A 27,513-nucleotide genomic window follows, 5' to 3' on the forward strand; every position below is an offset into this window, starting at 1 on the left:
TCCAAGCACAATTATCGCTATGGGACAGTCTTCAAAATGGCGACAAAGAAAGTACTTCCAGTGCCGCGGAGGAGAGAGGAGAGAGGAGGCGGGAAATTATCACTTTGAGAGACACCCACAGAGATGGACACACACACAGACATGTGCTCACCCTAAAACAAAAGGAAGAACAAGGAAACACCAGAGAGAGAAAGTTTTAATAATGCATGTCTCTCCCACAGCAGCTACGCTGGCAGTCACTGTCCAAAAATACTGAAGTAGGCCAGTCGGGTGTATAGACGACAAGAGAGGGTTACACCCTAATTCTGAAGCAGTGAGGAGAGGAGAGGAAGGGAAGAACAGTGAGACGACAGATGAGAGAAGTGAAGGAGCAAAATAGCAGATGGGAAATAAAACTGGAGGGACAAAAAGTAAAGAGAGCAGAGACAAGGAAAAGGAGGAGAAAGGGACGAAGAAGAAAAGAGGAGAGAAACTCTGGAGCTACATTTTCCTTTTGCTGCTAAAGCCGAGCATCAAGGGGAAAGAGGAGACAGAGAGAGGACAGAGAGGGAGGGATGGTAACTCATATCAGCTGCTGAACAGCAGAGCACAGAGCACTGAACCATGCAGCTCAGGCTCAGTTTAGCCCCACAGTTTTTTACACAGAGAAGAAATGTCACTGGTGTGGAACCAGAAGCTGACACACTGCAGGGCCGGAGCCGGGGAGAGCAGGAATACAACAGGCTCCATATCCAATTATCCAACACTCCCTACATTTCATCCCCACCATCATCAGGCACAGAAACACATCTGACAGATTAACGTCTGCTCTCCTCTCAGGCTCAAGCTTCTTCAGTCTTCAGCTCTTACATTCAACACACACATCTGATGAACTCATGTTTCCCCTTCAGGTGTTTAAATGCATAAACTAAATCACAGATCGTTCTCAGCTGAACTTTACTCACATTTCAAGGTCTTAAAATCTTCTTTTCTCTTTCACCGTTTAAGGACAATGAGTCTAACAGGAACAGGCTATGAGCGAGCTGTTTATGGACAATACAGTACAACCAATCATATGAGAGTGGCTCGTAAACTCAGAAGACCTTCAGATTGATTCACATTAGCTCCACTTCAGTCTTAGAGGAAAATGGCTCCTTTTACTGTGAGACTATTTCGACTTTGGCTCCGGCTGAACGTAGTAAAGATAGATGCTGCAGCCTTCAGTTAGAGCTGACAGGAGATCTGAGTCCTGATTACATCAGGTTAAAGAAACTGTAGATTCAGAAGCCAACATCCATACAAGCTGAACTCAATCTGTACGGATATAAGAGAAGAGCTTTAATTTATGTGCATACATATGTTCACAGATTTAATTATTTAAATCTGATGGATGGAGGCGAGGTGTTTCATCTACAGCTCAAAGAGGGAGGCACTTAATATTTCAAAGGATATATTGTCTGATCTGGTTGGATTAAATCTGAGTACTTCACCTATAGATCTGTTTCTTTTCTTCTTTTGTTTGGTTTTTCTGCGTGAAAATGATCCTGTTTGATCTGCTTCTCTCCTCCATTTCCTGCAGAAAATCTACAGTTGTTACTGCATCACAGGTCACAGGAGCAAATATTGTGAAAATGTTTTATTGAAAACTTAAAACAAAAGAAAAAAAGTATATATTTTCAATGAAAGCTTATTCTACTGTTCTGTTTTATGTGATGGTTCTAAAAAAGTCTTGAAAAGTTTGGGATCCTTAGATTTGAAGTATTGAAAACCTGCCTGGTTGATTCCTTGTTGTTAGAAAGAGCCTTAAACTCTCAGAGGCTGAAGACTGTGGAAGGAATGATTGATGATATCTGTCACGTGTGAAAAGAAACTTGAGAAAAGAGCATGTCTGAGGAAGAGTGGGACATTTTTAGGCAGTATATGTCAAAATAAAGCAGCCTGACCACGTCAGGATGGTGACAGACTGTCAGCAGGTATCTTCTATCGCTGTGGATCTACAGCATAAATAAAGCTTACTGCTTTACTCTGAGCGTTTGTTATATTTCCTGCCTGTTCTGTTGTCTTTTGTTTAAAGTAGATTGTTGCTGTAATAAAAGGCAATAACCTTTAAATTACAAATGCTGGTGAGACAGAAGAAAGCCTTCTCTGCGGAAAGAAAAGGATTAAATACACCAGCAGCATTTTATAGGCAGACAGGATCGCTCTGGAGATGTTTGCTCTTTCATTATGCCGACTGCTAAATCAATTGAAACCTCATCTGCTACACTAACCTGTTTGTAAAAGGCAGATTCAACGCCTTGCTGTTAAAAATTTAAAGAGCACCTGTAGTTTAATCTTTGCTATCGAATTAATGTTGGAGGGAAAGTGAAATACAAGAGAGGAGACTTAATCAAATCCTTATTTAAAGCTGCTGCTGTGAACTCGTGGTTCTGTTTGAGGAGAAACTCACACTGAGATAACTTTATATTTGCTTTTGTCGTTAACGCAGCTCTTTTGTCTCTTTATATACACACTTTCATTTGCAGAACATCGCTGCTGTTAATTTGTCTCATGCTTTGCACATATTCGTGAATTTGAAGATTATTTATATTATATTGTTATTATATTGTATTGTTGCTAAGCGCCGCCCTGTCGGCTATGGCTGCCTTTTGCAGCAGTTCTCCCTTCTTTGTCTGTTTCTTGTAATTTTTTCGTCTTTTTTTGTAATCTTTGTATTTGGAGTGGATCATTACTTTGTATGGTTCATTTGTTGGTCATGGACACCAAACTTTTTGTGGCTTCAGTGATATTTTTACTACTTTTTCTCCTGTGTTTGTCTGGAGATCCTACATGTAACCATGGCTGCATTGTTTACATGTGAACTCAGCTGTTAGCAGCCTGTAGCATGTCAGTGCTAACTGGTGCAAGGCCTGATGTTTCCCCACAAGGTGAGGAGAAGGAGGTGAGGACGAAGTGCTGGTTCTCAGTTGTGAGCTAAGAAGCGATGACGTGTCCCTGTCCTTCCATCCATCGTTATTGGGAACATAAGATCTATCTCCAATATGATGGACGAGCTAGCTGTGCTAACCGAGCAACAGAGAGAATATCAGAGGGCAGAGTAGCATCATGCTATTCACAGACATGGCTAATGGAGCTAACATCAGACACCAACGCCACATCGGAAGAGCTTCACCTGCTGTGAGCAGACAGGATCCAGGAGACAGAGACTGAACAGACTGCTGAAGAAGCTCAGTCCTGGACCCTGTGGAGGTGGAGACTGGCTGAACGGAGAATGATGGACAAGCTGTCATCATCTATTTTCTTATGGAGCTTTTTGCACTTTCTACACACTTACTTTTGTTTTCTTGATTGCTGCTGGGACTTCTATTTCGTTGTACTTGTTACAATGACAGTAAAGTTCTATTCTATTCTATTCTATATTATGTTTATTTATATTATTCTAAAGGTTGTGCGCTTTCAGGTCGTTAAACTTTGTGTTTCCTTTTACAACTTATTAACATAAAAGTGATTCAAATACCTCCCCAATAACGATAACACTCTTCTAATTCATCCTGGATTGAAACTGTGCTGACCCTCACACACACACACACTCATTCACACACACACTCACACTCCAGAGATACACAAAGTGTAACAACCTGCAGAAGAAGTCCACTGAGAGCAGCAAAGAGGAGTTTGGCGCCTCTGGTTCCAAGTGGGTACAGGGCACCATCTTCCTCTCCCAGAGGCCTGGACCCGACCAAACCGGAACCAGAGCTCACAGACACGACCCCAGAAGTCAGGTCGACATCAAGTAGAGCCTGTAGCAGCTTCAGGTAGCTGACTGGAGCAGATGAGTGGCAAAGGAAGAGGAGGAATTGGTTAAAGTGTAAAGGGGAGAAAAAAAGAACAGGAGGAGGAGAAAGTTTAAAATGCAAAAAAGGCAGAAACAGAGAGAGGAAACAGATGCACATGTGAAGGCTGCTGAACAGAACAGAGTGTACTTTATGAACTGATATGATGTGACAGAGAAGGAGGACAAGATGTTAAAGATGTCTCTGCCAAATTGTCTGGAGTACAAGAGTCCAGATCACTGGACTACCAAGGAAGTAATGGAGATAAATGGAGCGACATGTCCGAAGTGATCTCTAAAACACAGAGGGATCTAAAGAGAGAGCTGCCAGATATCTGGACTGCACTTATGGCAGCATGCATCCAGAGATTAGAGCTCTCGGAGGGGGGACGACTCAATTAGGAGCAGCAGGAGAGAGACGGAGGAGAGACAGAGAAGAGGATGGAAAGTAAAGAGAGGAATGGAAAGCATAAGGCAGGTAGAAAAAGAGAAGGAGGGACTGGTGAGAGAAATAAATAGAGAAGGATGGTCTGGGGGAGGCAGCCGATACATCACGGTGATCCTGACAGGCCACTTATCCAGCTGACAGACAGAAACAGGAGCGCAGGAGGGATGATCTGTCTCCGAACGGTGCAGCAGGATGGAGCTACTTAATGTAATGAAAGTGTGTGAAATGCATGCCCGAGGTTTGGTTACCTCCGCTGAGGATGAAACACTGACACTCAGTCTATTACCTGTGCTGAAGAACCACCAATCTGTCTATCCAGAAATGTCTGTCCTGGGTCAGCTCCTGGAATAATTAGAGTTACCTGGCACCTTCCAAATATACACCAAACTCTGCTGGCACAGAGTGAGACTTCATACACCAATCAGTGTGTCTGTGCGTGCATGGAGAGCAGAGCTGCACAATAAATCACAATTTCATCATGACTGCAATATGAGCCAGTGCAAAAATATGAATTCACACAAAAAAAACAACATAAACAAGTGCTGCTCTCTTTCTCAGGATGTGCACGTTCCACCTGTTGGACGGAGCTCTGAGTTCATGCTTTGGCACCAGTCAGTCAGATGAAGCTCAAACGAGCCGTCAGTTACCCCCAGATTATTTGGTGCCAATGCAGCGAGGGAAAAAAGCTTTTTGGATTCAGGAGGGACAGCGCACAAAAACAGGTTTTGTGGAAAATGTGAAGACCAGCAGGTTAAGGCAGCAAACATTTTCATTACTGTGCTTTAAAGCAACATCCCATAGTTTATAAAAAAAACAGTAAAGCTTATTTAAAATAAAACAGATCTGCAGCTGCTGCTAGAGAAAAGAGACTAAATAAGAAATAAGACATTGTTTTCAGAATGTTTCACAGCACTTTTCCTTTACGGAACGTCTAAACATGTCCTCGTCTGTTTGCTGCTGAACTCTGACGTTAGTTGGTTCCTTTAACATCATATAAAGACTGACGCATGTCTGCTGCAGATAGACTGAGAGCAGAGGAGGGAGGCGGCGATGCCCGTAAACGTTTTCTATTAGTCTTGATGTGCAGGCGGGTGACAGGAAGCTTCACACCACTGCACACTGACTGACACGTACGATGACCAAATTAGTAAAGAAGTGAGAAAAAAACTGAGAGGGAGAGAGACAGACTGTTTGCAGATACTCACCTCCTCTGGGTTTAGAGCAAATATCTACTTTAGACATAAAATATTTCCATTCTTCACGCAAAATCTCATTAGTTTCATTTTTGATTACTTTTAAAGATGACATCTTGCATCCTATTTAAAACTGAAGACTTAAAATAAATCTTTTTAGACTTTTTAATGATCAGCAGGAACCCTGGTACCATCCCTGTGTGCAGGATGGAAATCAAAACACAAAGTGGCTCAATACTGTTGCATTTTCGTGCGCAACCGTATCGATATCCTTTGATTTTTCCTGGTATCACATTAAATTTTAAAATTCTGGTACAGTGCTGCTACAGCAGAAAACAGCTGATGTGCACTCTCTAAATGAATCTCTTTGTCATAGATCTATTTATCAACGTTTTTATCTTAATTGCAGTATTTGATGATTATTTCACATACTGGATGTTTTTGCATCATGCTGTGACATGAAGCAGCAGAGTCTGAAGAGATGAAAAGATGGAAACATGAGAATATGAGCTGTGTATTAACACACGCAAAGCTGTTTAGCTCTTCTCATTAAGCCTTTCAACATACATGTGTTGGTTCTCTTTAAAAGTGCAGGTCTAAAACACATCAAGCTCTTATTCTGTTACCCAGCAGTAGATTGTCTGTGCTCCTTTTCTGAACCAGGAGTCTCTGCACAGCTGAGTCCAGACTCCATGTGAGGCGCTTTACAACCTTAAAATGTGGAGGACAAGAAAAGAGAGAATCAAGGGAGAGTCAGAGAGGATGAGAAGAACAACATTTAGAAAAATAACTAACTGAAAGAAATAATGTGTGATCCTCTGTCTCTGCAGGGAGCGAGCAGATTATCAAGTAAATTATTTCACACAACAGGCCTCCTGTGATAAGTAACGATTTAAAACCTGTTTCATGTTCGGTATTCTGCATCCACGTGGGAACCCACGCTCCTTCTCCTCAATGTTCTGCGCCCTGCCCTTGACTGTGCATTATGTTTTATCCTGAAGCTGTGATAAGAGCACGCCTGAGCTGGAGTGTGTACCTGAGTGGAGTGAAAGTGCTGCAAGGTGATGAGAGAGGACAGGAGGAGATGGCAGCAGCACAGCAGGGCTGACGGAGGACGGGCTGATGGAGAGAGGGATGGAGCCGATGAGGAGGAGGAGAAGGAGGAGGAGGAGGAGGAGAGGAGCATCTGCAGCTGGTTCATCAGTCCACTGTTGGAGAGGAGCATGGAGACAGCTGGGGAGGAGAGAGCACAACGTCTCAATACTTTGATGGGATCTGTGCTTTTATGCCTGTGTGTGTGTGTGTGTGTGTGTGTGTGTGTGTGTGTGTGTGTGTGTGTGTGAGTGAGGGAATAGCAGTTGGTCTGGTTGACTACTTTATGATGCGCTGAAGGCAAACACCCACAGCTACACAAGCTCTCAGAAACACAAACTTTCTCCACCGTTGCACCTGTTAGGAATTTTAACGCGGCGACTTCTTAAACTCGTAAAACTGGATCAGAAAAAAAGCAGAATATGAAATGAGACCATCTGGGTTACAAACAAACAGGATGTAATTTTATTAAGACTAAGACACCTTATTATATCGCAACGCCAACACCAGAGACGACCTGATCACATCATGTGAAATCACTCCACAGAAAGTAGTCCATCATTAGGTTTGGTTTCACCATGCTGTGATGCATTGACTTCATCTAATTCAGGGTATATGCTGAAATCCTGAGGTTAAATTCAATATCTTTTAAAGACTTTTTAAAAAACCTTTCAAAAAGTCTTAAGACTTTATCATGACTTATAGCTGTTGTCAGCAACTAATCTTTGACAGTTGTAGTTTGCATTTTTACATAATTAACGTAAACTGAGAAGGAACAAAGCTTGAAAGAAGAAATGAAACTAAAGGCAGGTTAATTGACATTCCCACTCTCACAAAAAGTAACAGCAGTTATTTAAGGCCAACTGGCAGAAAAAAACAAGAATTTTATTTCATCATTATCAAAATTTAGGACATGTGCTTGAGATTGTGTGATTTGTTTTCCATCAGCATTACATACGGACGGCTGCTAAACTACTGTGCAAAAGCCCAACGAGTTTGTTGTCACATTAGCCTACGGATATGTTGGGCTGCTAGCGCTACGTATAGCCCGCGCCTCACAAAATTACAACTTTGCTTGTTGTCACGTCTCAAACAACAGCGCTATGTAACTGTATTCATATCTTATCTCGTTGCGTTGTATCCAGTAAAAAGGTGATTTTAACAAAGAAAATTTGTTCCAAAACAACTGAGATCAGGGGAAGCTGGGGGAAGCTTTCTCTAAATCCCAAGAATCCAAGATCCCAGGTCAACAAAAGTCTAAGAAATCTTCTCAGAAGGCTTGAGAAACTCTTATGATCTAGAGAGAAATATTTTGAGATGCTAAAGCTTTTTCTAGATCCTCACGCTGGTCTGTGATGAGTGTGATGAGCAGAATATCGTCCAATCACCAGGTGTGGTCATTTTTGAAGGTTCAGACCTTGAAAACATTTTTGAACCAGATGGACTATTTCCGTGGAGGATATATGGAACTGTCTGTCTGGCGTGTCAGGTTAGTTTGTTCAGACGCAAAGAGGAAAATAAATATTCATGGATACTTTTGGAGTCAAAGCTTGAATACCAATAAAATTTAATACCTCATAACATTAGGATTAATACTTTTTAATACTTTTTAAGGACCTTAATTTCCCACAACTGATTTATCAACTTTTAATACTTTTTAAGACCCCGCGGACACCCTGTAATTGTAAGATTTTTCCAAACGTAGATCAAGGTTTATTTGTCCTTTAATTCCAGTTCTGCCTCTTTGATCCAACAAGAACAGATTGGACACGAGACAGATGACGTCAAGTGCTGCCATCTGCTGGAAGAAACATACCACTGAAACTGAGACTTAATACTCACCTAAAATACCGGACACAAGTAGGAAATGAAAAACTTGAGACATTTTCTCTTTCGTTTTACTTTGTTAAAACATGCTGCAGTTATTTCTAATTATTCATTAAAATGAATTATGAAAAGTCATGTTTTCACAATTTTCTCAATTAGTGACTGCAATAGCTACCTTGGTCAGATCTCTGTTTTTACAGAGCTCTGGGGTGTGTGTGTGTGTTTTTGTGCTGACAGCTCAGCCCTGAGCACCTGTCACACTTGTGTTCAAAGCTTGGGAAAGTCAGACTCAACAGCATAACTTGATGTTTGCATGTGTCTAAAACGATTTCCACGGCTGACACACCGGCAGAGCGCCTCAGTGCAATGATGTTCAGCGTGCGTCAGCTCGTGTGATTATGATTTCCTGTGTGAAACCAAACAACATACCTGTTAGGAACAGCGTCTCACCTCATTCAGAATAAGACAGAGACAGAAGGTGAAGAGGCAGAGTGTCTGAGAGATGAAAGGTCAGAGGGTGACGGTGGAAAACGGAGATAAAGACTGACAGTAAGACTAACCTCTGTCAATGCAGTGCGCAGGAGACAGACTCAAGCAGCAGTACAGGTAATTGAGGGCAGGTAGCAGGCTCTCTGGATTGGCAGGCTTCAGTCTCCCTGCTGTATTACTCACTGACACACACACAAACACACACACATTTATTATGATCTGATGTCTCACTTATCTAAAATTTCACTGGCAGCACTCTGAAGGTGTTGGATATAAATTTCCTCTGAGAGAGACACTGAGACACGATGATAACGTGTTGTATGATGAGCTTTGCATTGAGCTGCTCGTCACGTCATCTCTCCCACCGCCCTGTAAAGACTGAATTAATGCGACGTGTCACTGAAATGTCAGAGATGAGGAGCTGGAAAATATAGCTACCAGCACAGAATGACTTTCTCTAATAGGGCAAATAAACCAAAACGAAGCTGTCACAGACGGACGAGAGCTGTTGGCATTACTGCAATCAGAAAAACAAGTTTGATTCTTATATATGCTCTGATTTAATCTGCCACAAAGGTCCAAGGCAGCTTCATAAAAGACTTGATAAATTTAGAGATCAGAAGCAAGGTGACGATTTGAATATATAGTATGTGGGTCCTTGCATGAAGAGGGAACTTACTGTTTACAGTGAAACAGACTCACCACAGACAGGTGAACTCGTTAACAGCGACACTGATGGTTTCTGAGATCTACACCCCTCCAGACTGCTGTAAGGAATGTGAAGTACCTGTGTGCGCGTCAGTCTGGTGATAGATAAGGGCTGTAAGGAGTTGACCTTTGACCTCACCGTGGTAGAGCAGCTTGAAATGGACTCCATCCATCTTACTGTAGAGAGATGAAGAAGGTGGGTCACTGGCCTGCATCACGCAAAGCAGCTTCAGCACCAGAGGGAGTGAGTTCACTGCAGAAGAGACACACACACACAAACACACACACACAGAGTGGTGAGAGACGGAGGCTCACACAAATACAAAGAGGAGTGAAAGAACTGTGAGAAAGAGTGAAAGAGTGAGAAAGGATTAATAAAGAATCAAAAAGACAGGAGATGAAGTATGTGTGAGTTTTTGAAGGAGGAAGAGAAATGAGGAATCGCTGCAGGGAAAAGACTTGATTGGCATTTCACCTCCTGACAACCTCATGTGCCTAAAATAGATCCATACAAAGAAAAAAAAACCTACAATGGAGAATTTCTAAAGCAGCGTATTGGCAGGAATAGAGTTCTTGGTGTTGTTGTCAGTACTTTAAATGAAGATCAGTGAGCAGACCTGTGTTCCTGCTGCCTGTTTTGTGCCATTTAAAGGCAAACACAACCAAAAGTGTCAAAAGAAATAATGCAACAGGGGCCCACCACATGAATATTTGGCCTGAATAAAACTTTCTTTATACACCTTTTACCTTGTGGTTTTAAGGCTCTTATTTGTTTTTATGTGTTTATTTTATTTTATTTGTTTTGTTGAAAATCTTATTTCATTGTTACTATGCAGAACTTTGGTTAACTTGATTGTTTTTAAAGGTGCCATATTCTGCTCCTTTTCTGCAGTTTAATATGGATCATTGATGTCTTCATGAAGTAGTAGTAACATGTTTTGGTCCAAAAAGTCAATAAATCAAGCACAGCAGCATTGTTTCCAGGCTCTCATAGCCCCTCTGTTCAGAACACTCTGATTTAGTAGGCGTGGCCTTCATATGTAAATGAGCCACCGCTGATACCGACCCGGTCTCCCGCGCCACGAGCTCCGAGTGCACAATGTTTAGAAAACAGCGAAGCTCATTTACTGTAACATTACAGGCTAAAACAACAGGCCAACCGCAGCTAAAGTTAGCATCCTGAAGCTAACACAGAGACAGGGGGGGAAACTGTGGAAAAGCTCTTACATCTGCTCCACGGCACACAGCATTTAAAATACTCACATTTCCAGGGTTTGAGGTTTGTTGTCAGATGGTTGGTAATGCGCCTGGATTCAGGACCAGTCTATTCGCTAGCCCTCTGTTGTTCTGTCCAAAGTTGGAAAAGCAGTCGGCCGTGAAGTGACTAGCACACACATGCACAGTTTTACTGAGTGTAGCTGGCACATTTACCTCATACCTAAATGAACTCTAGCCACTTAGTCTTGTCTTGTTCCGAGATTGGAAGCTTGTGCATGGAACTATATGGCTGTTTACAGCCAAAAGCAGAGCAGTGATGGCTCTTCAACTTCAGCATTCTACTCCCCGCAGCTGGAGAGAAATCTCTCCAGCAGCGGGGAGGGGAGTGAGCGGGGATGGGGTTGGGGGGTATCTGCTCCGGTGGACCAATCAGGTCAGACTTGCTCCTGATTGGTCAAAAAAGGGAATTGCTGATGTCGGCAAATCCCCAAAATCCAAACAGCTCATTTTAGGTCAAGATTTTGCATTAACAAGCACTACTACGTACAGGTTTGGTCATTAAATATCACATTTTGTGGGCTGGGAGGAAAGCCAAAGACCCACAAATTTCACTAAAAGACTTAATAAAGTGATTTTTACAAAATATGGGACCTTGAAAAGTGTGCCATTTAAATAAAGTGGATTGAATTGGAACTGAGAAATCCAAATCCTGGTTTGCATTATTTTCCCTTATAAAGTCTGATTCCCACAATAAAACCAAAATATTAAAATAAGAGGCACAAAATGATCCTATGTTATCTCAAACACCCAACGAAAACAGAGGCCAAAGTCCTTCTGCAGTCTCTGTCTCTCCTAGTTTTCTGCTCTGTCCATTTTCTTATTGTTTCTGAATGAAGGAATAAAAGCCTCTATACACATATCCAAATTTAATTCCTGCAGGGAAAACTGTATCTCAAAAATCTTTAATAGTCGTGTTATTAGATTAGATGTTAAGAGGCGTATCAAACTGAGTTACCTAGAAGGACTGAGTCACACAGATATCAAGAGACGACGAGATTCAGAAGCACATCGTATTCTGAAATAAACATGGACAAGCACACTTACAATAATTAAAGCTGTGGTTAAAGGAAGGACGATGGAGTGAGATGATTTCGAGGCAGACAGGAGAGCTGTTAGAGGAAAGAGTCTGGAGATCCAGCAAACCACCATGGACACACCTCTTTCAACTCCTGTAGTGCATCACATTAAAGTCTCCCTGTAAGATGCAGCCGCATCTGGGGCTAATATAAAGTATATATTAATGCAAATTACCGTGGGCTGAACTGGAGACTGTGCACGGATTACCGTCTGTAATCCCCACAGGGCCTGACATGAGCAGAAAGCAGGCAAAGGCTAACCACAGCAACAGCTCCTGAATCCCCTGTTGGCACTCTGGTGCTGTGCCCTTCAGCTGTGCTCATTAACCTGGTCGAGGATTCATACTGAATGACACCATCTGGTAAACACCTACAGCACCACATGCACACACTTATAGAGCACAAGATGTCAGAGATGCTGTCTCTAAACGTGGAAGCTTCCAGATGTTTCTTATCTGCACAAGGAAACAACAAGAAGTTAAACCAGACTGAAAATTAAGAAGACGACCAAGAGTTTTCTCAGCATCTTCGTTTACAGATCTGTCTCCATTTAACAGGATTTCTCTAACAGCTTTATTTTACAAATTCTGCCCTGGTACCATGATATATTCATCTCTATCTGAAGATGTTTTATTTAGCAAGGATCCAAAAAAAATGTAATCAGAGTGAGCCTGCTGTGATAACATGATTCCACTCTGTCCTCCATCCTGTCCTGCAATCCAGACACCAGCAGCAGAGCTGGAGAGAGCATCTACCAAGTTTCAGTGGGAGTAAATATTTAATTCAGCCTTCTAGTGCCCTCAAAGGCATCATTTTTTGAAGTCTTCCCATTTTAATGCAGTCTAAAATAAGAAATTTAAAATCAAACCTCAGAGTTTCCCCTCATTTGTATTTATAAAAGAACAAAAAACCCTCTCTGGCAGCACCCTTGTGCACACTCTCTGTCAAAATGAATTACAATAAACTTCATTTGAGAGACTCATCCAGATAAACAAGTATCTCACCTCTCACTGCGAGTATTAAGGATGCTGTGAGGATTTGTTTTAGCCCAGGATAAATGGCTCTTCCCTTCAAACATTAATCAGACGTGACAGCGTTTGCGGGGCTGTTTTTCTTTTTCAATCCATTTTAAACAAACCAATCCTACAGAGAAACTCTGTGATTACACTTCAGGTCAAACTTAAGTCTGCCTGGAGGGACACTGAGAGAGGGAGAAACAAAACAGGCACGAATACTGAAGATAGCATTTATAGGATGTTAGTTCGAGTTGGTATCAAATATCTTCATCAGTCACTTTGGACACTTAGAAGCAAGCCTGGTGCCTTATTCAACACCCCGCTCTGAATATTTACCATCAAGGAGAAGTGTTTTCAGTGTTGGTTTTCTTCACTCATACACAGTCAGGTCACCGTGGCTGCATGCTGCACATCAGCTGCAACTTGTGGCTGCTGAACACGATCTGTGCAAAAGCTGCTGACACTATTCTGCAAAAGTAACGGCATGCATGGCTACAGGGTGCAGTCAGCAGCACTAAAAGTGAAGAAGTTAATAAGATATTAGTGAGTATTCCCCTGTTTTAATGAGTCCTCTGCATCTGACTGAGCAGAAAGTTTTAATGAAACTCTTTTGCTTTGTCATTCTTAGGCAGAATAAGGACAGTTCAGTCCTTTAAGACTCTAACCTGCCAGCACAGCAGAGGCCAATTAGCTTTTAGAGACAGTGCAGGGTGCGTCGCCAAAAAACAAGAAACTAAATGAAGGTTTTATAGCCGGATAAGAGTCCCATCAGCGTCACTGCAACTGTTTTCAGCGTTTAGTCTGAGCGTCTGTGTCTGTGAGTCTAAGTGATGCACTCATCAGTGACTGAGGGTTTGATTCCTCAGAGATGAGCTCAGCTCCAACATTAGACAGAGTCAGTGTGAAGGAGCATAAACATTAAGGGCACAATCTTTTACTGCTCCATCTCTGCACTGCAGGTGCTTAAATGTGTCTTTAAGAAGTGTAGCTCTGTGATTTGTCACTAGGAGTGTAAATAAAACCACTTTTACTGTTTCACTGTTGAATTATGCAACACATGCACTATGCTGAGACACACAAATACGCACAGGCAGAAACACTTGAGCATGCATGATCGAAGATATGTTGGTTAGACGGGGCTGCACGAGGGTGAGTACTTCAGACCAACTGAGTTGAAGCAGCAAGCCTCTGGTTTCCAACTCAAGGCCCCGCAGATTGATCTCCTACTGTTTCCTGACTCAGTAAACCTTTCCTCTGCTGGTTTAGACCTCTTACCCTGGTCCACGTGTCCCTGTCCGAGCCCTTGTCCCATGTTATCCACACTGAGCCTCTGTAGTGCCTGCAGCAGCACTGGCCTCAGATTTGTACACAAGTCAGCTTCATATTCTCTTTGACCACGAACAATAACCTCCAGCAGTGCCAGGGCTCGCTCTGCCAGGGGAGCCTCTCTGGTACAAACCAGGTCCTGTTGTCACACAGACACAAAGACACGAGCAGAGACATATTGAAGGAGATCTTCTCTTTGTCCTGAGGGCGAAAGCCAACTTTTGTCTCAATGCAAGAAGAATCAAAGTGTTTTATTCCAACAAAGGGATCCAGATTGTGTCATTAATATTTCATACTCATGACTCAGCTGTTTAAACTTTCTTCATAGGATCGAGCCAATTTTTATACACACACTTATGTGTGGGGTCAGTTTTCTCACCAGGAGGGTCAGGATGACAGCGGGATGCTTCTCAATAAGAGCCAGGAGCTCCTCACCGTCTCCGCCTGTGTCTGAATCCTGTCTCTCATCTGCCTGGCTCTCTCCCTTCTCCTGTAAACCAGCCTGAACAAAGTGATGAAATCAAACCACCTTTTCATCAATACTGAATTCAACCCCTGAGAAATCAAAGTGAATTTTAAAAACTCTCTCTAATGCCTCAGATCTCTAAGAGATACTCTGTGGGAGTGAGAGCACTTAATGAAACTTTTGGAGTGAAACAAGAGAGCTATGTCTCATGAAATCAGAGGAATTACTCAAAAATGAGAGTCTGGCATCATTTTTCTCTCACTATGCTCTGCTGTTCATCCGACTGCCCGGCTTTCTTGGTCAACCAAAGCTCCAGGACCAGGGACCCAAATTTCTCTGCAAGCTCCGGGTAGCGACAGATGAAGTGGAGGAGTGCAGGATGGTGAATGTAGAGGCTGGAGAAGCTTTGGCAGGAGGAGAGCGCCTTGGAAATGCAGTTTAATGGAGCCTGGTGTATGAGAGCAAGGAAAGATATAAAGAAAAAACAGAAATGCGTGTAGATTGAAATAAGGACAAACACAGAAGTAAAAGAAATCTGCAGTGTAATAAAAAGATTTGTTTTAACTTAAACACGATGCTGCTTTGAAGTGCAACGTGCAAAATGGCTCCAGAAGCTAAAACTGCACCTTAATGTCTGCAAAATGTTTAAACAACTGTTTACTTTCTCAGCAGCTATTTTCTGACAGAGCTGCCTGTTGATGTTGAAAAAACTGCACTTTAAATCATATTTAGGCCTTAAAGGGATAGTTCAGTTTTTTTGAAGTGGGGTTGTATGAGCTCTATGTGACCACTAAAGACATTAGATACAGTAGAAAGGTGTCTCCTCTCCCCCGGTAAGACACAGACTGTAATCGATGGTGACGAGGAAATAGACGCTAACAGGGAGAGAAGGTACCAAATTCAAAGGCTATTTTCTCTGCCTACAAGAACTAAAATCAAAAAGTAATACCACAGTTTAAGAGTACACTACAGTCTTCGTAAATATAAACATTTATCCGGACCTAACTAACTGGTAGTGTGTCTGCGGATGTCTCCTCTGTATTCCTTTCAGTCGCCATCTGTAGCAGCTCTTCTTCTGTGTACTCCGGTTCATACAGGTATCCTTTTGGTTCCAAAGTGAATGAAACTTCATCGTCGCTGTCATAGTCACTCATTTTGAATTTCCTACGCTGCCTCACAATCCTTGGAGTACAAACAAAAGAATTACGATACTTGATCAAACTTACACGAGGCTACAACCGGCGCACGAAGCACAGCTTGTTTACATTCCCTGCAGATGAAAGGAGGAGGGGGGACGGAGAGCACTAGCGCTGCGCAGAAGGATACATGACCAGTTAGTTAGGTCCGGATAAATGTTTATATTTCCGAAGACTTAATGCACTTAAAAAATATTTTATGTAGCGTACTCTTAAACTGTGGTATTACTTTTTGATTTTAGTTCTTGTAGGCAGAGAAAAAAAGCCTTTGAATTTGGTACCGTCTGTCTCTGTTAGCGTCTATTTCCTCATCACCATCGATTAAAGTTTGTGTCTTACTGAGGGAGAGGAGACAACTTTCTACTGTATCTAATGTCCTTAGTGGTCACATAGAGCTCATACAAACCCACTTCAAAAAAACTGAACTATCCCTTTAAGTCTCAATAGAAAGAGATCAACTGAAGGATTCATATTTGATAAAAAATCTTGACTGTTTTGGTTGTACTTGAAGAAAACTTTGGCTGATGGTTTTCTGCACGATTTCCCTCAAGCTGAAGCAGGTAGATCATTTGTAAATATCTGTTCCGAGCGGCTCCAGAAAAAATGATGAGCTATAATTAATATTCTCTGCTGCTGAATCATCTGCAGCAGAATATGGATTTTCCATCAAGAGATGAATATGAGCTGTCAAAGCTCACTCCTGAGAATGCGTGGCCTCCACATTAATGGTTGGCTTAGCCAACTGCTCAGAATGCTTGTTCCAGCACACGCTGTCCTTTCTCTCTCTGAGCAAAGCTATGACATTCAACAGCTGCATTAAGGAGAGCACTGATAACTTAATGTTGCTTTAAGGTTGAGTAAACACATTTCTCTGATTATTATTTGACACTGCAAGGCTGTTAGATAACTTACTGAACAGAGCTGAGGCTTCCACAGCTGCAGAAATGAACAGTAAACCTTCAAACTGAAAAAGAAAACCAAGATAATCCTACACTGTGGACCCAGAGGTGAACTGTGGAGCATAAAGCACATTTTTCACACGCTCCCCCAGGTCCCTGCTGTCCTACTGCACAGCTACATCTTTAAACCCTGAGTATTTACCCCTTCCAGGCTAGGGCTCTTGTCCTGTGTCACAGCCAGCAGGTAGAGGGCAGAGCGGAGCACTAAGAGAGGCAGGGCACAGCTGCTTTGCTCCTGCACTGAGCACAGCAGCCACACCACGCTGGAGAACACGGTGTGGTCTGGGAGGAGCCTGGATCAGACAAAAACACACATAATAAATAGTAATGTTAACTCAGAGACACAAGCTTCATAATGTGGCTAAACATTTACATTTGTGTGTGTAAACATGGAGCTACACAAAGAGCTGAACGCTGAACATGTTTGACTCAAAATGCTTCAGAGGAATGAGCTCTAGAAACCTTTCTGCCTCCTTTACATGCAAAAACTTTGGCACAGCAAGATACACACACACATTCAGAGGTCCTATCCTGGTGTACACACACCCCTCACACACACTCAGCCCTCTAACGTTATGTAAATCTCTGGCCACAGCTTCCATTAATCTTGATGAGACCACAGTGGCAGCGAGAAGCTTTCATCCCTTCCCGGGGGGGTTTCCATAGCTGAGGTTCTGCAGAAGGACAGATTAAACTTTCCTGAGAAGCTGATGCATCTCCGAGGTCATAAAATATGTACTTAAGAACACCCTCCATGAGCTGCAGCGGGGCTGTGGGAGCAGGTACAACCAGATGCTTCATGGGTAATATTTGCAAACACTCTAATACTCTGCGATGAGAGTCTGGATGCTGTCGAGGATGGCGGTTGTTTAGATTCTGTGGTGTAGCTCAAATGTTGTCTTTTGGACTCACAAGGGATGCTTTACACAAATGAGGAGTTTTAAGATGAAATTCTCTCAAGTTATTACAAACTGCAGCAGAGTAAACTCCAACACAGTCTCTGTTTGGTCATTACTCCCACATTAATAATGCAAGTCTCTCAAGGTTACTCTGAAGCTGCTTTCACACTAAGAAAACTTTCTCCATGTGGGATAAATGAAGACAAAGGGCTGAATTTTTCACCTGACTTCATTTCCAGTGAATACAATGTTTGGAGGTAGTCAGAGGCAAATGTGTGGTGCAATGGGTCAAAGTGTGAGTGTATGAGCTGAGAAAAGATGGGAAATGATCTCCTTTTCTCCTCCTTTCCCCTCACAAAGTGTAAACCAAAGACAGTATTTGAAGAAGTGAGCACATGTCTGACTGAGGAAATCTCCTGCTGTGACGTGCATGCTTCAGCAACAAGTTTCTGAAAGCACCAGAGCCCAAATGTTTTAAAATGATCAAGAGTTCATGTGTGAAATGAGCCACAAGCATCCCTGAGGTTTAAATATTTCATTCTGTCAGCTGTAAGAAATAATTAAATGTTAATACACAGAGCGAACTGGATTACAGCATCGTGTTGCAGCTTGTTCCTGCCGACACAGTTATAAAATTCAAGGATGTTTGGCGGCGTTTAAAACTTGCTGATTCCCTGAACTCATCAGCAGCCACCAGCCAGGAAATGTGTGCCCTGCTCTGACAACTTTTGGATTGCAAATGGATGCTGCTATGGGAAAACAAAGTCTGTGTGTTCTCTGTTCTCACAAACCACTCTGCAGCAGTGCCAGACACGAGAGCTAGGAGCCTGTATCAGGAAAATGCTTTTCACTGAGGCTGAAATATTTCATTCTCCAGCTCAAAGAATACCAGCCTAGAGGCTGAGAGCTTAACAGTTTAAATCTAACAATTAAGAGTCTGTTCAAAGGGCACATCTGCGAGGAACAAATGAACAATATCTCCTTGGAAACCTTTGAAATGTTCAGAGTGAGTTTGGAGTGGAGTCAAGGTTTATCAGTAAATTCTGTTACAGGGTGCTGGTTCAGTGTGTGCTTAGTTTTACCTGTCTCCCTGCTCCAGGGCGAGGTGCAGCATTATCAGCAGACAGTACTGAGTGGCCCTTGGTCCTTTATATTCACAAAGCTGGAGACCAGGGACCTCTCTCAGGAGTGAGGGCCAGTCAGACAGACGGTAACACAGAGAGGGAAGGTTGTAGAGCAGAAGATTCTCCACCTCCTCTATGTCTGGGGTCGACGAAGAGAAACAGGAGTGATGAGGTTTATAACTCAAGCCGTAAATACTGTCAAAAAGCTCTCTGGAGAGGGATAAGAGAGGAAATGGATAAGTCATGTAATGTTCTCCTGATGGGCCATTAATTTCAAACGTGTGGATAATCATTTGATGATAAAAAATGGGATAGTTCATGTGACTTTTATATCATCTGGAGAGGGATTCTTTACATTATTTTCACCAGCCCTTGGTTTTAATCACAGACTGTATATAGAGTGGATAGTGTGGCTCCACCATTTATCATAGTACGGTTTTGAAGCCAAAATACCCCCATCACAGGTGCAGCCATCGGTAGCAATTGCTGCCAGAGTCTGCGCAGTAGAGACTGTGAGGGATTCTGGGAGAATCTGAGTGGAGCTGGGTGACAAAAATGATAATTATTATTTTTTCTTTCAAGAGTGTAATCACTTCTCGATTACACCTCCCGACATATTCTACAATCCCTGAAAAAAAACGAGAACGGCAGCTGTCAATCATCGTTAAAGAGGACATATCATGCTGAGCCGTGATTTAATACTTACATATAAAATAAGAAAGTTGAAAACAAGACCTTTCACCCCCTGAATTTTCAAAAAATGGGATATTGTATTTTTTCTGATATCCTAGAACGAGATTTGATGCCTCTGAAAATAGGTCATTGACATTTGGCTCCAAGATTTCGACCTTCGTGACGACATGAGGATCCTTTCTTTTTATTGGAGTAATCTGATAAAGCAGCTCCTCCTCTGTGAAGTCAGTCAGTCACACAACCACCACCGATGGATACACCCACCAAGAGCTGAGTATAAATGAAGCTCCCTACTGGCTCTGGCTGAGTGCTTGACTGAGTGCTAACATAGTGACGAACTGACGGTAGAGGCGATCTTTAGACTACACTTTCAGCATGATGGATAAATCAGACAGAGAAAAGTGAAGGAGCAGGATGGAGCCCTGTTATAGAAATAGTTTATTGGTGAAGTCTGCCTATATTTCCATGTATAAACTATACATGTTACAGTACCGGTTTGACTCACCACACTGAAGCATCCTGAGATGATCTGTGTCCAGGTGGATTTTCTTCCTCCTGAGCTGCAGAACCGTCCGGGTCTGACTCGGGGTCCAATACAAAAGGACGTATCCTACACTCTGCCATTTTATTAGTGCTATCTATGCCTTACGGTGAAGTTTTGGTAAACAGCAAACTCGCTCGGTCTGCTCCATTCAATGTGGCGATTTTGTAAATACTACCATGCTGCAAAAACCGCCCCTGGCTCCACCCCCCCCCCCCCCCCCCCCCCCCCCCCCCGCCCCTCTGATAGAACTGACCAATCAGAGCACAAAGGGCTGTGACGTTGTGAGGTTACTGGAGGTCATTCTCGAATTGTAGCGTTTCAACCAGATCTTCAGAATGGCCTAAAATGAGGATATTGAGAACGCTATTGTGGGGAAATAAAGGAACTAAATGACTTGTACTGAGGGCAGAAATGCTTTACAGGCATCCTAGTCTGGCATAGTGAAAAGGAGAAACAAGCATGATATGTCCCCTTTAATGTTACATAAAGCCACATTTTTAACCCCGTATAACTAATGAAAACAAATCTTTTTTTAAAAAAAGAGGACCTGAATACAAGACAGCCAAACGATATCTTCAAATCACCTCAACAATCGGAGTATTAATTTTTTAAAGTTTGACCACAGCCCATCTGGAATGGCTGGGGAGATGGATTTTTTAACCTATACTGCAGCCATTCACCAGGAGGGGCAGTTTTTGGGGAGACCTCACTTCGAGCCGAGCAAGATGACGTCCATTTTTTTACAGTCTATGGTTTTAATGTGATCAAACCTCCTGACAGTGGTTGTATGAACCTGATAGATATCTATTGTTTTTGTGGGTAAAGCACTGTGAGATTCAGGACCGGAGAAAGTGCAGAGACTTCTGCAGCATCAAAGAGTTTTGGGAGGAACTTCTAAGAAAAAATTATAAAAAATAAACTTGCAACACACCTGTGCAGATAAAACTAGATTTATATATAAATGGATTACATAGATATTAATTTAAAATATCCATCTTACAACAGCTTAAGCCAGCTTGAGCTTAAGAGATTAAAATAATAAGATAAGATGATATTAAATGAGTCATTTAGCCTTTATCTCCTTATGTCTGTAGGCGCAGGTCAGGAAACTGTTGGATTATTCAGCTAACAGATAGAGATGACTATGGACCAGTATTTTTGCTGGACCTGCCCATCCCCTTTTCATGAACCAGCCAAGTCAGGGCTGAGGTCTCAGAAAGCCAATATCTATCGTCAAGCTATGGATAAAAAGGATGCTCTGATATGTAACAGCGGTGTTAATATTTTATCATAAATTAGGTCCCTGAAGAACAGGAAGGAAGCGTATGGAAGCTTAAAAAGCAACAGAGGGAGGAAGTGAGATGTAAGAAAGGATGGATAAAGAAGACCCCTTGAGAGAGATGGTGCTAGAAAAGGTCTCAGCTCAGGATTGGAGGACTAAAACCAAGAGGTAAAAGAAAAATAAAGTGTGTCAGTAAGGAATACTGCATAAATGGTGAAGGAGAGAAGACAGAGAGGGAGGAGAGACGTGAAGCACAGCAGGGAATTCAGAGTATTTCTTGAAACAGCTGAAAGAGTAGGACTGTATGCACCGCGACGCTGCCTCCATCTCCGGCTGTCTTTAGGGAAATACAGAGAGTGAGCCGTGGAGGGAAGAGGAGAACAGGAGAGGGAGGAGGAAATGAGATGCAGCTTTTAAAAGAATGGGAAGAGAACAATACATTAAGGGAGGAGAGAGGAGAGAAAGACCCTATAACAAGAAAATAGATCTCTGCAATCCAGCTGCTGCTATTCCTACAGAAATCAGGTTATTTTAACCTCTAATCGCAGGGAGAGGGAGGAAACAACACCTTCAGTATGCAGCGCATGAAAGACAGAAAGCAGGGACCCAGAGAGGAAAAAACTGCACAAGAGAGGGTCGATGATGCATGTCTGCACAGAGGCTTAAATCAGCTGCAGAGGAAAACAAAAGAAAGAAGGGAATAAAGAACAAGAAATACAGAAGGAGGAGGGCAGATAAATAGAAATGAGAAAGTAAAGTAAGGATGTCTGCAGACACGCAGCAAGACAGAGAGCTCCGTGCTCCAGAGGGGCCGCTGAACAGACAGAGCAAGGAATATATGGCCTGTACAGAGGAAACAAGAAAAGGGACACAGATGAGGAAGGATTTCTCATGAGGAAGGCTGAGAGTGAGGAAGACAGGCAGATGATGAAGATGAGAAGAGAAACAACAGATGGGAGAAAGACAGCAAACAGACCTCGGAGCAGGCTGCGGTGACATCCTGCCTCCTGCTCCGGGTTTGATCAAGAGAAGACAGTAGACGACAGAGAGGAGAAGATAACACCATTTTAAATATTCACCCAGCTGGAACAATAAAAACGGCAGCTTTCAAAGTATGACGATCACTCCAAACAAGTCCAACTTAATGCAGAGTATTAGATTATTATCTCAACATATACTGGCTAAACCAGACCATGAAGGGTTGAAGGTTAAAGAAAACGTGGTCCTGTTTGGCTCAGGGGTTAATTCAAAAATGTACTTTAACTTTAACTAAGCTCCTGCAGCTTCAAATAATAACTTCTTTTCTCACCTTTATTTGATGAATAAACTCACCTGTGTCCCTTTGACCTGACATGCTGCCTGTTGAGCTTTCTGTTATGTGTTAAATGTTAGACTTGTTTTGATGTGCTTTGGCATTTGAGGGGCTAAACAACAGCTTTTCTGCACGGGGCCCTAAGCCAGCGTGCACACATACACACACCTCTGTTTTCTGTTCCACTGTCCAGGACCATGTCAGGTCACACCATCATTGAAAGTATACATACTTTGAAATATATATAACCAAAATGGTGAACTTAATGTTGCAGGGCTGCTGCACGAGTCATAAAATTAAATCTAAGACTGTCTTACCATTGGTCATGGACACCAAACTTTTTGTGGCTTCAGTGATATTTTTACGACTTTTTCTCCTGTGTTTGTCTGGAGATCCTACATGTAACCTTGGCTGCATTGTTTACATGTGAACTCAGCTGTTAGCAGCCTGTAGCATGTCAATGCTAACTGGTGTAAGGCCTGATGTCTTCCCACAAGGTGAGGAGGAGGTGAGGACGACGTGCTGGTTCTCAGGGGTGAGCTAAGAAGTGATGACATCAACCTGTCCTTCCATCCATTGTTATTGGGAATGCAAGATCTATCTCTAATAAGATGGATGAGCTAGCCGTGCTAACCCAGCAACAGAGGGAATACAAGCAGGCAGAGTAGCATCATGCTATTCACAGACATGGCTAACAGAGCTAACATCAGACACCAGCACCATATTGGAAGAGCTTCACCTGCTGTGAGCAGACAGGATCCAGGAGACAGAGATGGAGCATGACTGAAGAAGCTCAGTCCTGGACCCTGTGGAGGTGGAGACTGGCTGAACTGGAGAATGATGGACAAACTGTCTTCATCTATTTTCTTATGGACCTTTTTGCACTTTCTATACACTTTCTTACTTTTATTTTCTTCATTGCTGTTGTGACTTCAATTCCGTTGTACTAGTTATAGTGACGATAAAGTTCAATTTTTTTACACACATTAAGGAAAATGACCAGTTCTGCACAATTCATCCCAAGTTTAACCCCTTGATGCCTGTTGTCGCAAATTTGTGACACACCCTGACAGGTCTTGATGTAGCTGAAATGATCTTTGTATTTAATTTTTACCTGTTTATTCATATTCTACACATACCAAAGATCGTATCAGATCCACTATGTCACAATATATTGGTCAGGGGATAACCTTCTTGTGTCTATATATATAATATAACTCAGTTGAGACCGCTGTGTGTAAAACCTCTCAGATTTACAATCCCCATTTTTTTGTAAGTCACCTTTCAATCAAAATCATCCTGCATGATCAAAGAGCACAGAGAGAGGATGCAACAAGGATAAATTTGGTCTAGAATAAAACAAATGTATATTCTGTTGTGTAAAAAACATTGCGAAGAACTGTAGAGGAACCAAAATAAGACATACTTGTCCAAAAGGGTCAGTGACTTTAGATGCAGGTAGAAAGCTTCTTCCATGCATATGAATACCAATCTATAAACTTCCACTGATAAAACAGTCCATCTGTTCAAGCTGTCACTCACTACTTGTATTTCCAGTATTTCACAGGAATTAGTATAAGTTACTTTACTAACAATTAAACAAACTTCCTGAGTCCTGAGAGAAATGACACCTAACGTGATGTTTTTATACAAAACAAACCGTATTAACTCTTCTGGTCAACACTCCAGCAGTCTTACATAATCGTCTGACATCACGGTGTGTAAGCTGACAGGGACATCAGGGTTTAACCCGAGCTGCATGAAGTACGTGTGTGTGTGTGTGTGTATTTGCATACCGTGCTGGTAGGGGCCAGAGGGGCCTGGGTGTGCGAGCAGACACATACTGAGCTTCTGTAGAAAACCACAGCATGATGCATTCAAATTTGGGTTCCTGAAAGAGTTGGTGAGAGCGAGAGAGAAAGCAGAGTCAGAGAAAATAACATGAATACAAAAAGAGTCAGGACAGAGCAGAAATAGAAAGAATCAGGGCTCCTGAGACTAGAGAAGCACAAATCCTGAACAATGCAAGGCTGAAACAGAGTGAACGCTGAGCGCTGAGGCACGGGACAGGATGTGCTCTGAGTGAGTCCTTTAAATATGAAACACAGGCGCAGCATGGTTCAGTTTCATTACAGCTCAGAGCAGGGGGCCGAAAACCGACAGAGTCAACCACAGACAGACGCACAAAAACACAAACACACACATGCAAACACACTTTGAGGCCACAGATCTGTAGAAGTGAGGCGCACACACTGCTGCAGAGAGCGGCTAAATGGAGGAGACAAAGACAGAGTGACTCAGAAAGAAGAAACGTCTCGGTCCTGTCCTGCTCGTTTTATGTGCATCAGATCAGAGTCTAAATAAGGAACACTGCATTTAAAACACACATAGACTCACACACCTACACGTACACCACACAGACAGTTGTGCTTTGATTTTAAACACTACCTTTATGTGTGTGTGTGTCCTCAGGTGTCCCTGTCACACAGTACTGTACCTGTTTCCAGCACAGAGGTGCCCTTTGTGTTCCAGAGCCAGCCGGTAAAAACCAGAGGAGGCTGGAGGAAAGAAGAGACCAGGAGCAGAAAAAAAAGAGGACAGTTGAGGCAGAAAGAAATGACGAAGAGGAAAGAGAGAATGAGAGATAAACAGTGTTAAACACAGTCAAACCTCACATTAGAGATAGAAAGAAATAGAAATATGATCATTAAACAGACATACACTCCTGATCCAAGTCTTTTGACCTGTTGAAAAATTGTATGAAATTAAATTTTGCTTTTGTTGATTCTCAAAAGGTTGTAAGTAGAGTTTCAAAATGCAAAAGGAAGAAATGGGAGGGAGACAAAAAAGGAGTGAGAAATTTATTGAAAACAATTAAAGTGAAGGCTATTCATCAGCTGATCACAAGTTTTAGACCACAGTTCAAAAAACCTGAAAACTCCTAAAATAGAAATAAAAGTGAATAAAGGACTTAGTCATGAGTTGCACCACCATTCTAGTTGGTCACTTAAAAAGTTGGTTTGGGCATGCTTGATAGAATAGAATAAAATAGAATAGAACTTTACTGTCATTGTAACAAGTATAACGAAAGTCACAGCAGCAATCAAGAAAACAAAAGTAAGAAAGTGTAAGGAAAGTGCAAAAAGGTATGTAGCGTACTCTTAAACTGTGGTATTACTTTTTGATTTTAGCTCTTGTAGGCAGAGAAAATAGCCTTTGAATTTGGTGCGGTCTTTCCCTGTTGGCGCCTATTTCCTCATCACCAGCGATTACAGTCTGTGTCTTACTGAGGGAGAGGAGACACCTTTCTACTGTATCTAATGTCTTTAGTGGTCACATAGAGCTCATACAACCCCACTTCAAAAAACTGAACTATCCCTTTAAACAGCTCAACAATCTAACCACAGTCAAAGAGAGAAAGCTATTTAGCTATAATGTACATCAGTGCAATTTTTCAGCTGGTCTTTTGGTTTTATCGGGTGTTTACTGTTGGGTAGACTCTAAATAAAGCAACATGTCGCACAAAATCTTAAGTGTATCCCGAGAGACAACAGAAGAGCAAGAAAGAGGCATCAAAGACAAGTGATTCAAAAAGATTCAAAAAATAAATGCTTCGGTGGATTAAAAGTGTTGAGCTAGAGCATGAAAAAGAAGAGAGAAAGAAGCCGGAGAGGGGAAAGAAAGACAGCTGCTATGACAGAAACATGACTCAGGTTTGGTGTCTGTGCTCTAGCCTCCATAACTAAACTAAAAGCTCTCACTCGTTCCCAGGTCAAGGTGGGATATTTATGCCTCCGCTGCACCTCGCCTGCTGTGTGGAACATGGAGAGGTGGAACAGTGGGTTTCAGTTATTCCACCGTGGGAGGTACGAACAGGTGAGCTGGAGGAGGACGGCAGAGCAGAGGCAGTGTTGTAACAGTGGCAGTTTGTGCGTCACGACATGTGGATGGATCATTTTCCCTGGGATAAAACCTACAACAAGTTTCACCTTTATTCTTCTTATCATATCTAACTTAATATCTAACTTCTTCCTGTGGTGTTGATCAAGTCTCTCTCCTTTCTCAGCCTGCTGCCTGAGCCGCACGTTACAGCATGATCCTCAAGTGTAATTTTCTACCACCACATTAGTTTTCAAGTGACACTTCCATGCTAATCACTCTGTGACATTGAAGGTAATGGAACCACAGTCCTTTTAATTATCCATAAAAAGATACACTTAATCACTCAAAGCTGTTTTATCTTGAACATTTTAGTGCTGCAGAGAGAGAAAGAGAACGAACAACCTTATTTTATGAGCGGGACATTTCACAAGGCCATAACTAACCTCTTATAGACTCAAACAGAGGAGCAGCTCAGACAAACCTGCAGAAAACTCTGCTTTTGTTTGTTAACACCTCACAGCATACACATAAAGATAAGCTTTATGGAAACATGCTGGCTGAGGGTTGGATACTCCAGGAAACAAGATTTTCATCATCGAGTCAACATTTGACATGACTGCAAAAACTGAAATCTAACCAAGTGTTTTTATCTTATTTTTAGTAAAAATTGTCTTATTAGAATTGATTTGGACCAGAAACACGTCTTATTTCAAGATATTAAAAGACAAAAGTGAGGTTTGAATTGCGTGTAACAAGTAAAAATTAAAGCCGCAAGCAGCGACAAGCAAGCCCTTGCCCCACTTCTCTGCTGAGACACTAAGTACGTGTGTGTGCGTTTTGGTCCAGGTGCGACAGCATACAACAGGAGAGTTATTAAGGTTTTCATTTAGTA

The 27,513-nt window shown here is 42.2% G+C and overlaps 1 protein-coding gene across 1 annotated transcript in view; it reads right to left on the bottom strand.

The window, feature by feature from the left end:
- The window catches only part of mei1 (meiotic double-stranded break formation protein 1), a 79,179-nt gene that overhangs the window by 12,731 nt on the left and 38,935 nt on the right, over window positions 1-27,513 (bottom strand). Inside the window, exons 21-32 of the mRNA XM_074696025.1 lie at window positions 25,237-25,297; window positions 24,536-24,630; window positions 18,867-19,047; window positions 17,028-17,178; window positions 14,993-15,178; window positions 14,644-14,766; window positions 14,214-14,403; window positions 9,708-9,821; window positions 8,932-9,042; window positions 6,489-6,685; window positions 6,079-6,163; window positions 3,618-3,802 (exon numbers count right to left, since the gene is read on the bottom strand). Of these exons, the coding sequence (XP_074552126.1) occupies window positions 3,618-3,802; window positions 6,079-6,163; window positions 6,489-6,685; window positions 8,932-9,042; window positions 9,708-9,821; window positions 14,214-14,403; window positions 14,644-14,766; window positions 14,993-15,178; window positions 17,028-17,178; window positions 18,867-19,047; window positions 24,536-24,630; window positions 25,237-25,297 (1,679 nt within the window). The remainder of the gene's footprint in view (window positions 1-3,617; window positions 3,803-6,078; window positions 6,164-6,488; window positions 6,686-8,931; window positions 9,043-9,707; window positions 9,822-14,213; window positions 14,404-14,643; window positions 14,767-14,992; window positions 15,179-17,027; window positions 17,179-18,866; window positions 19,048-24,535; window positions 24,631-25,236; window positions 25,298-27,513) is intronic.

The sequence above is a fragment of the Halichoeres trimaculatus genome, unplaced genomic scaffold (genome assembly GCF_033239565.1).
Source record: "Halichoeres trimaculatus isolate MK-OKI-2021-1 unplaced genomic scaffold, fHalTri1.1 fHalTri1_scaffold_20, whole genome shotgun sequence".
Classification (NCBI taxonomy): Eukaryota; Metazoa; Chordata; class Actinopteri; order Labriformes; family Labridae; genus Halichoeres; species Halichoeres trimaculatus.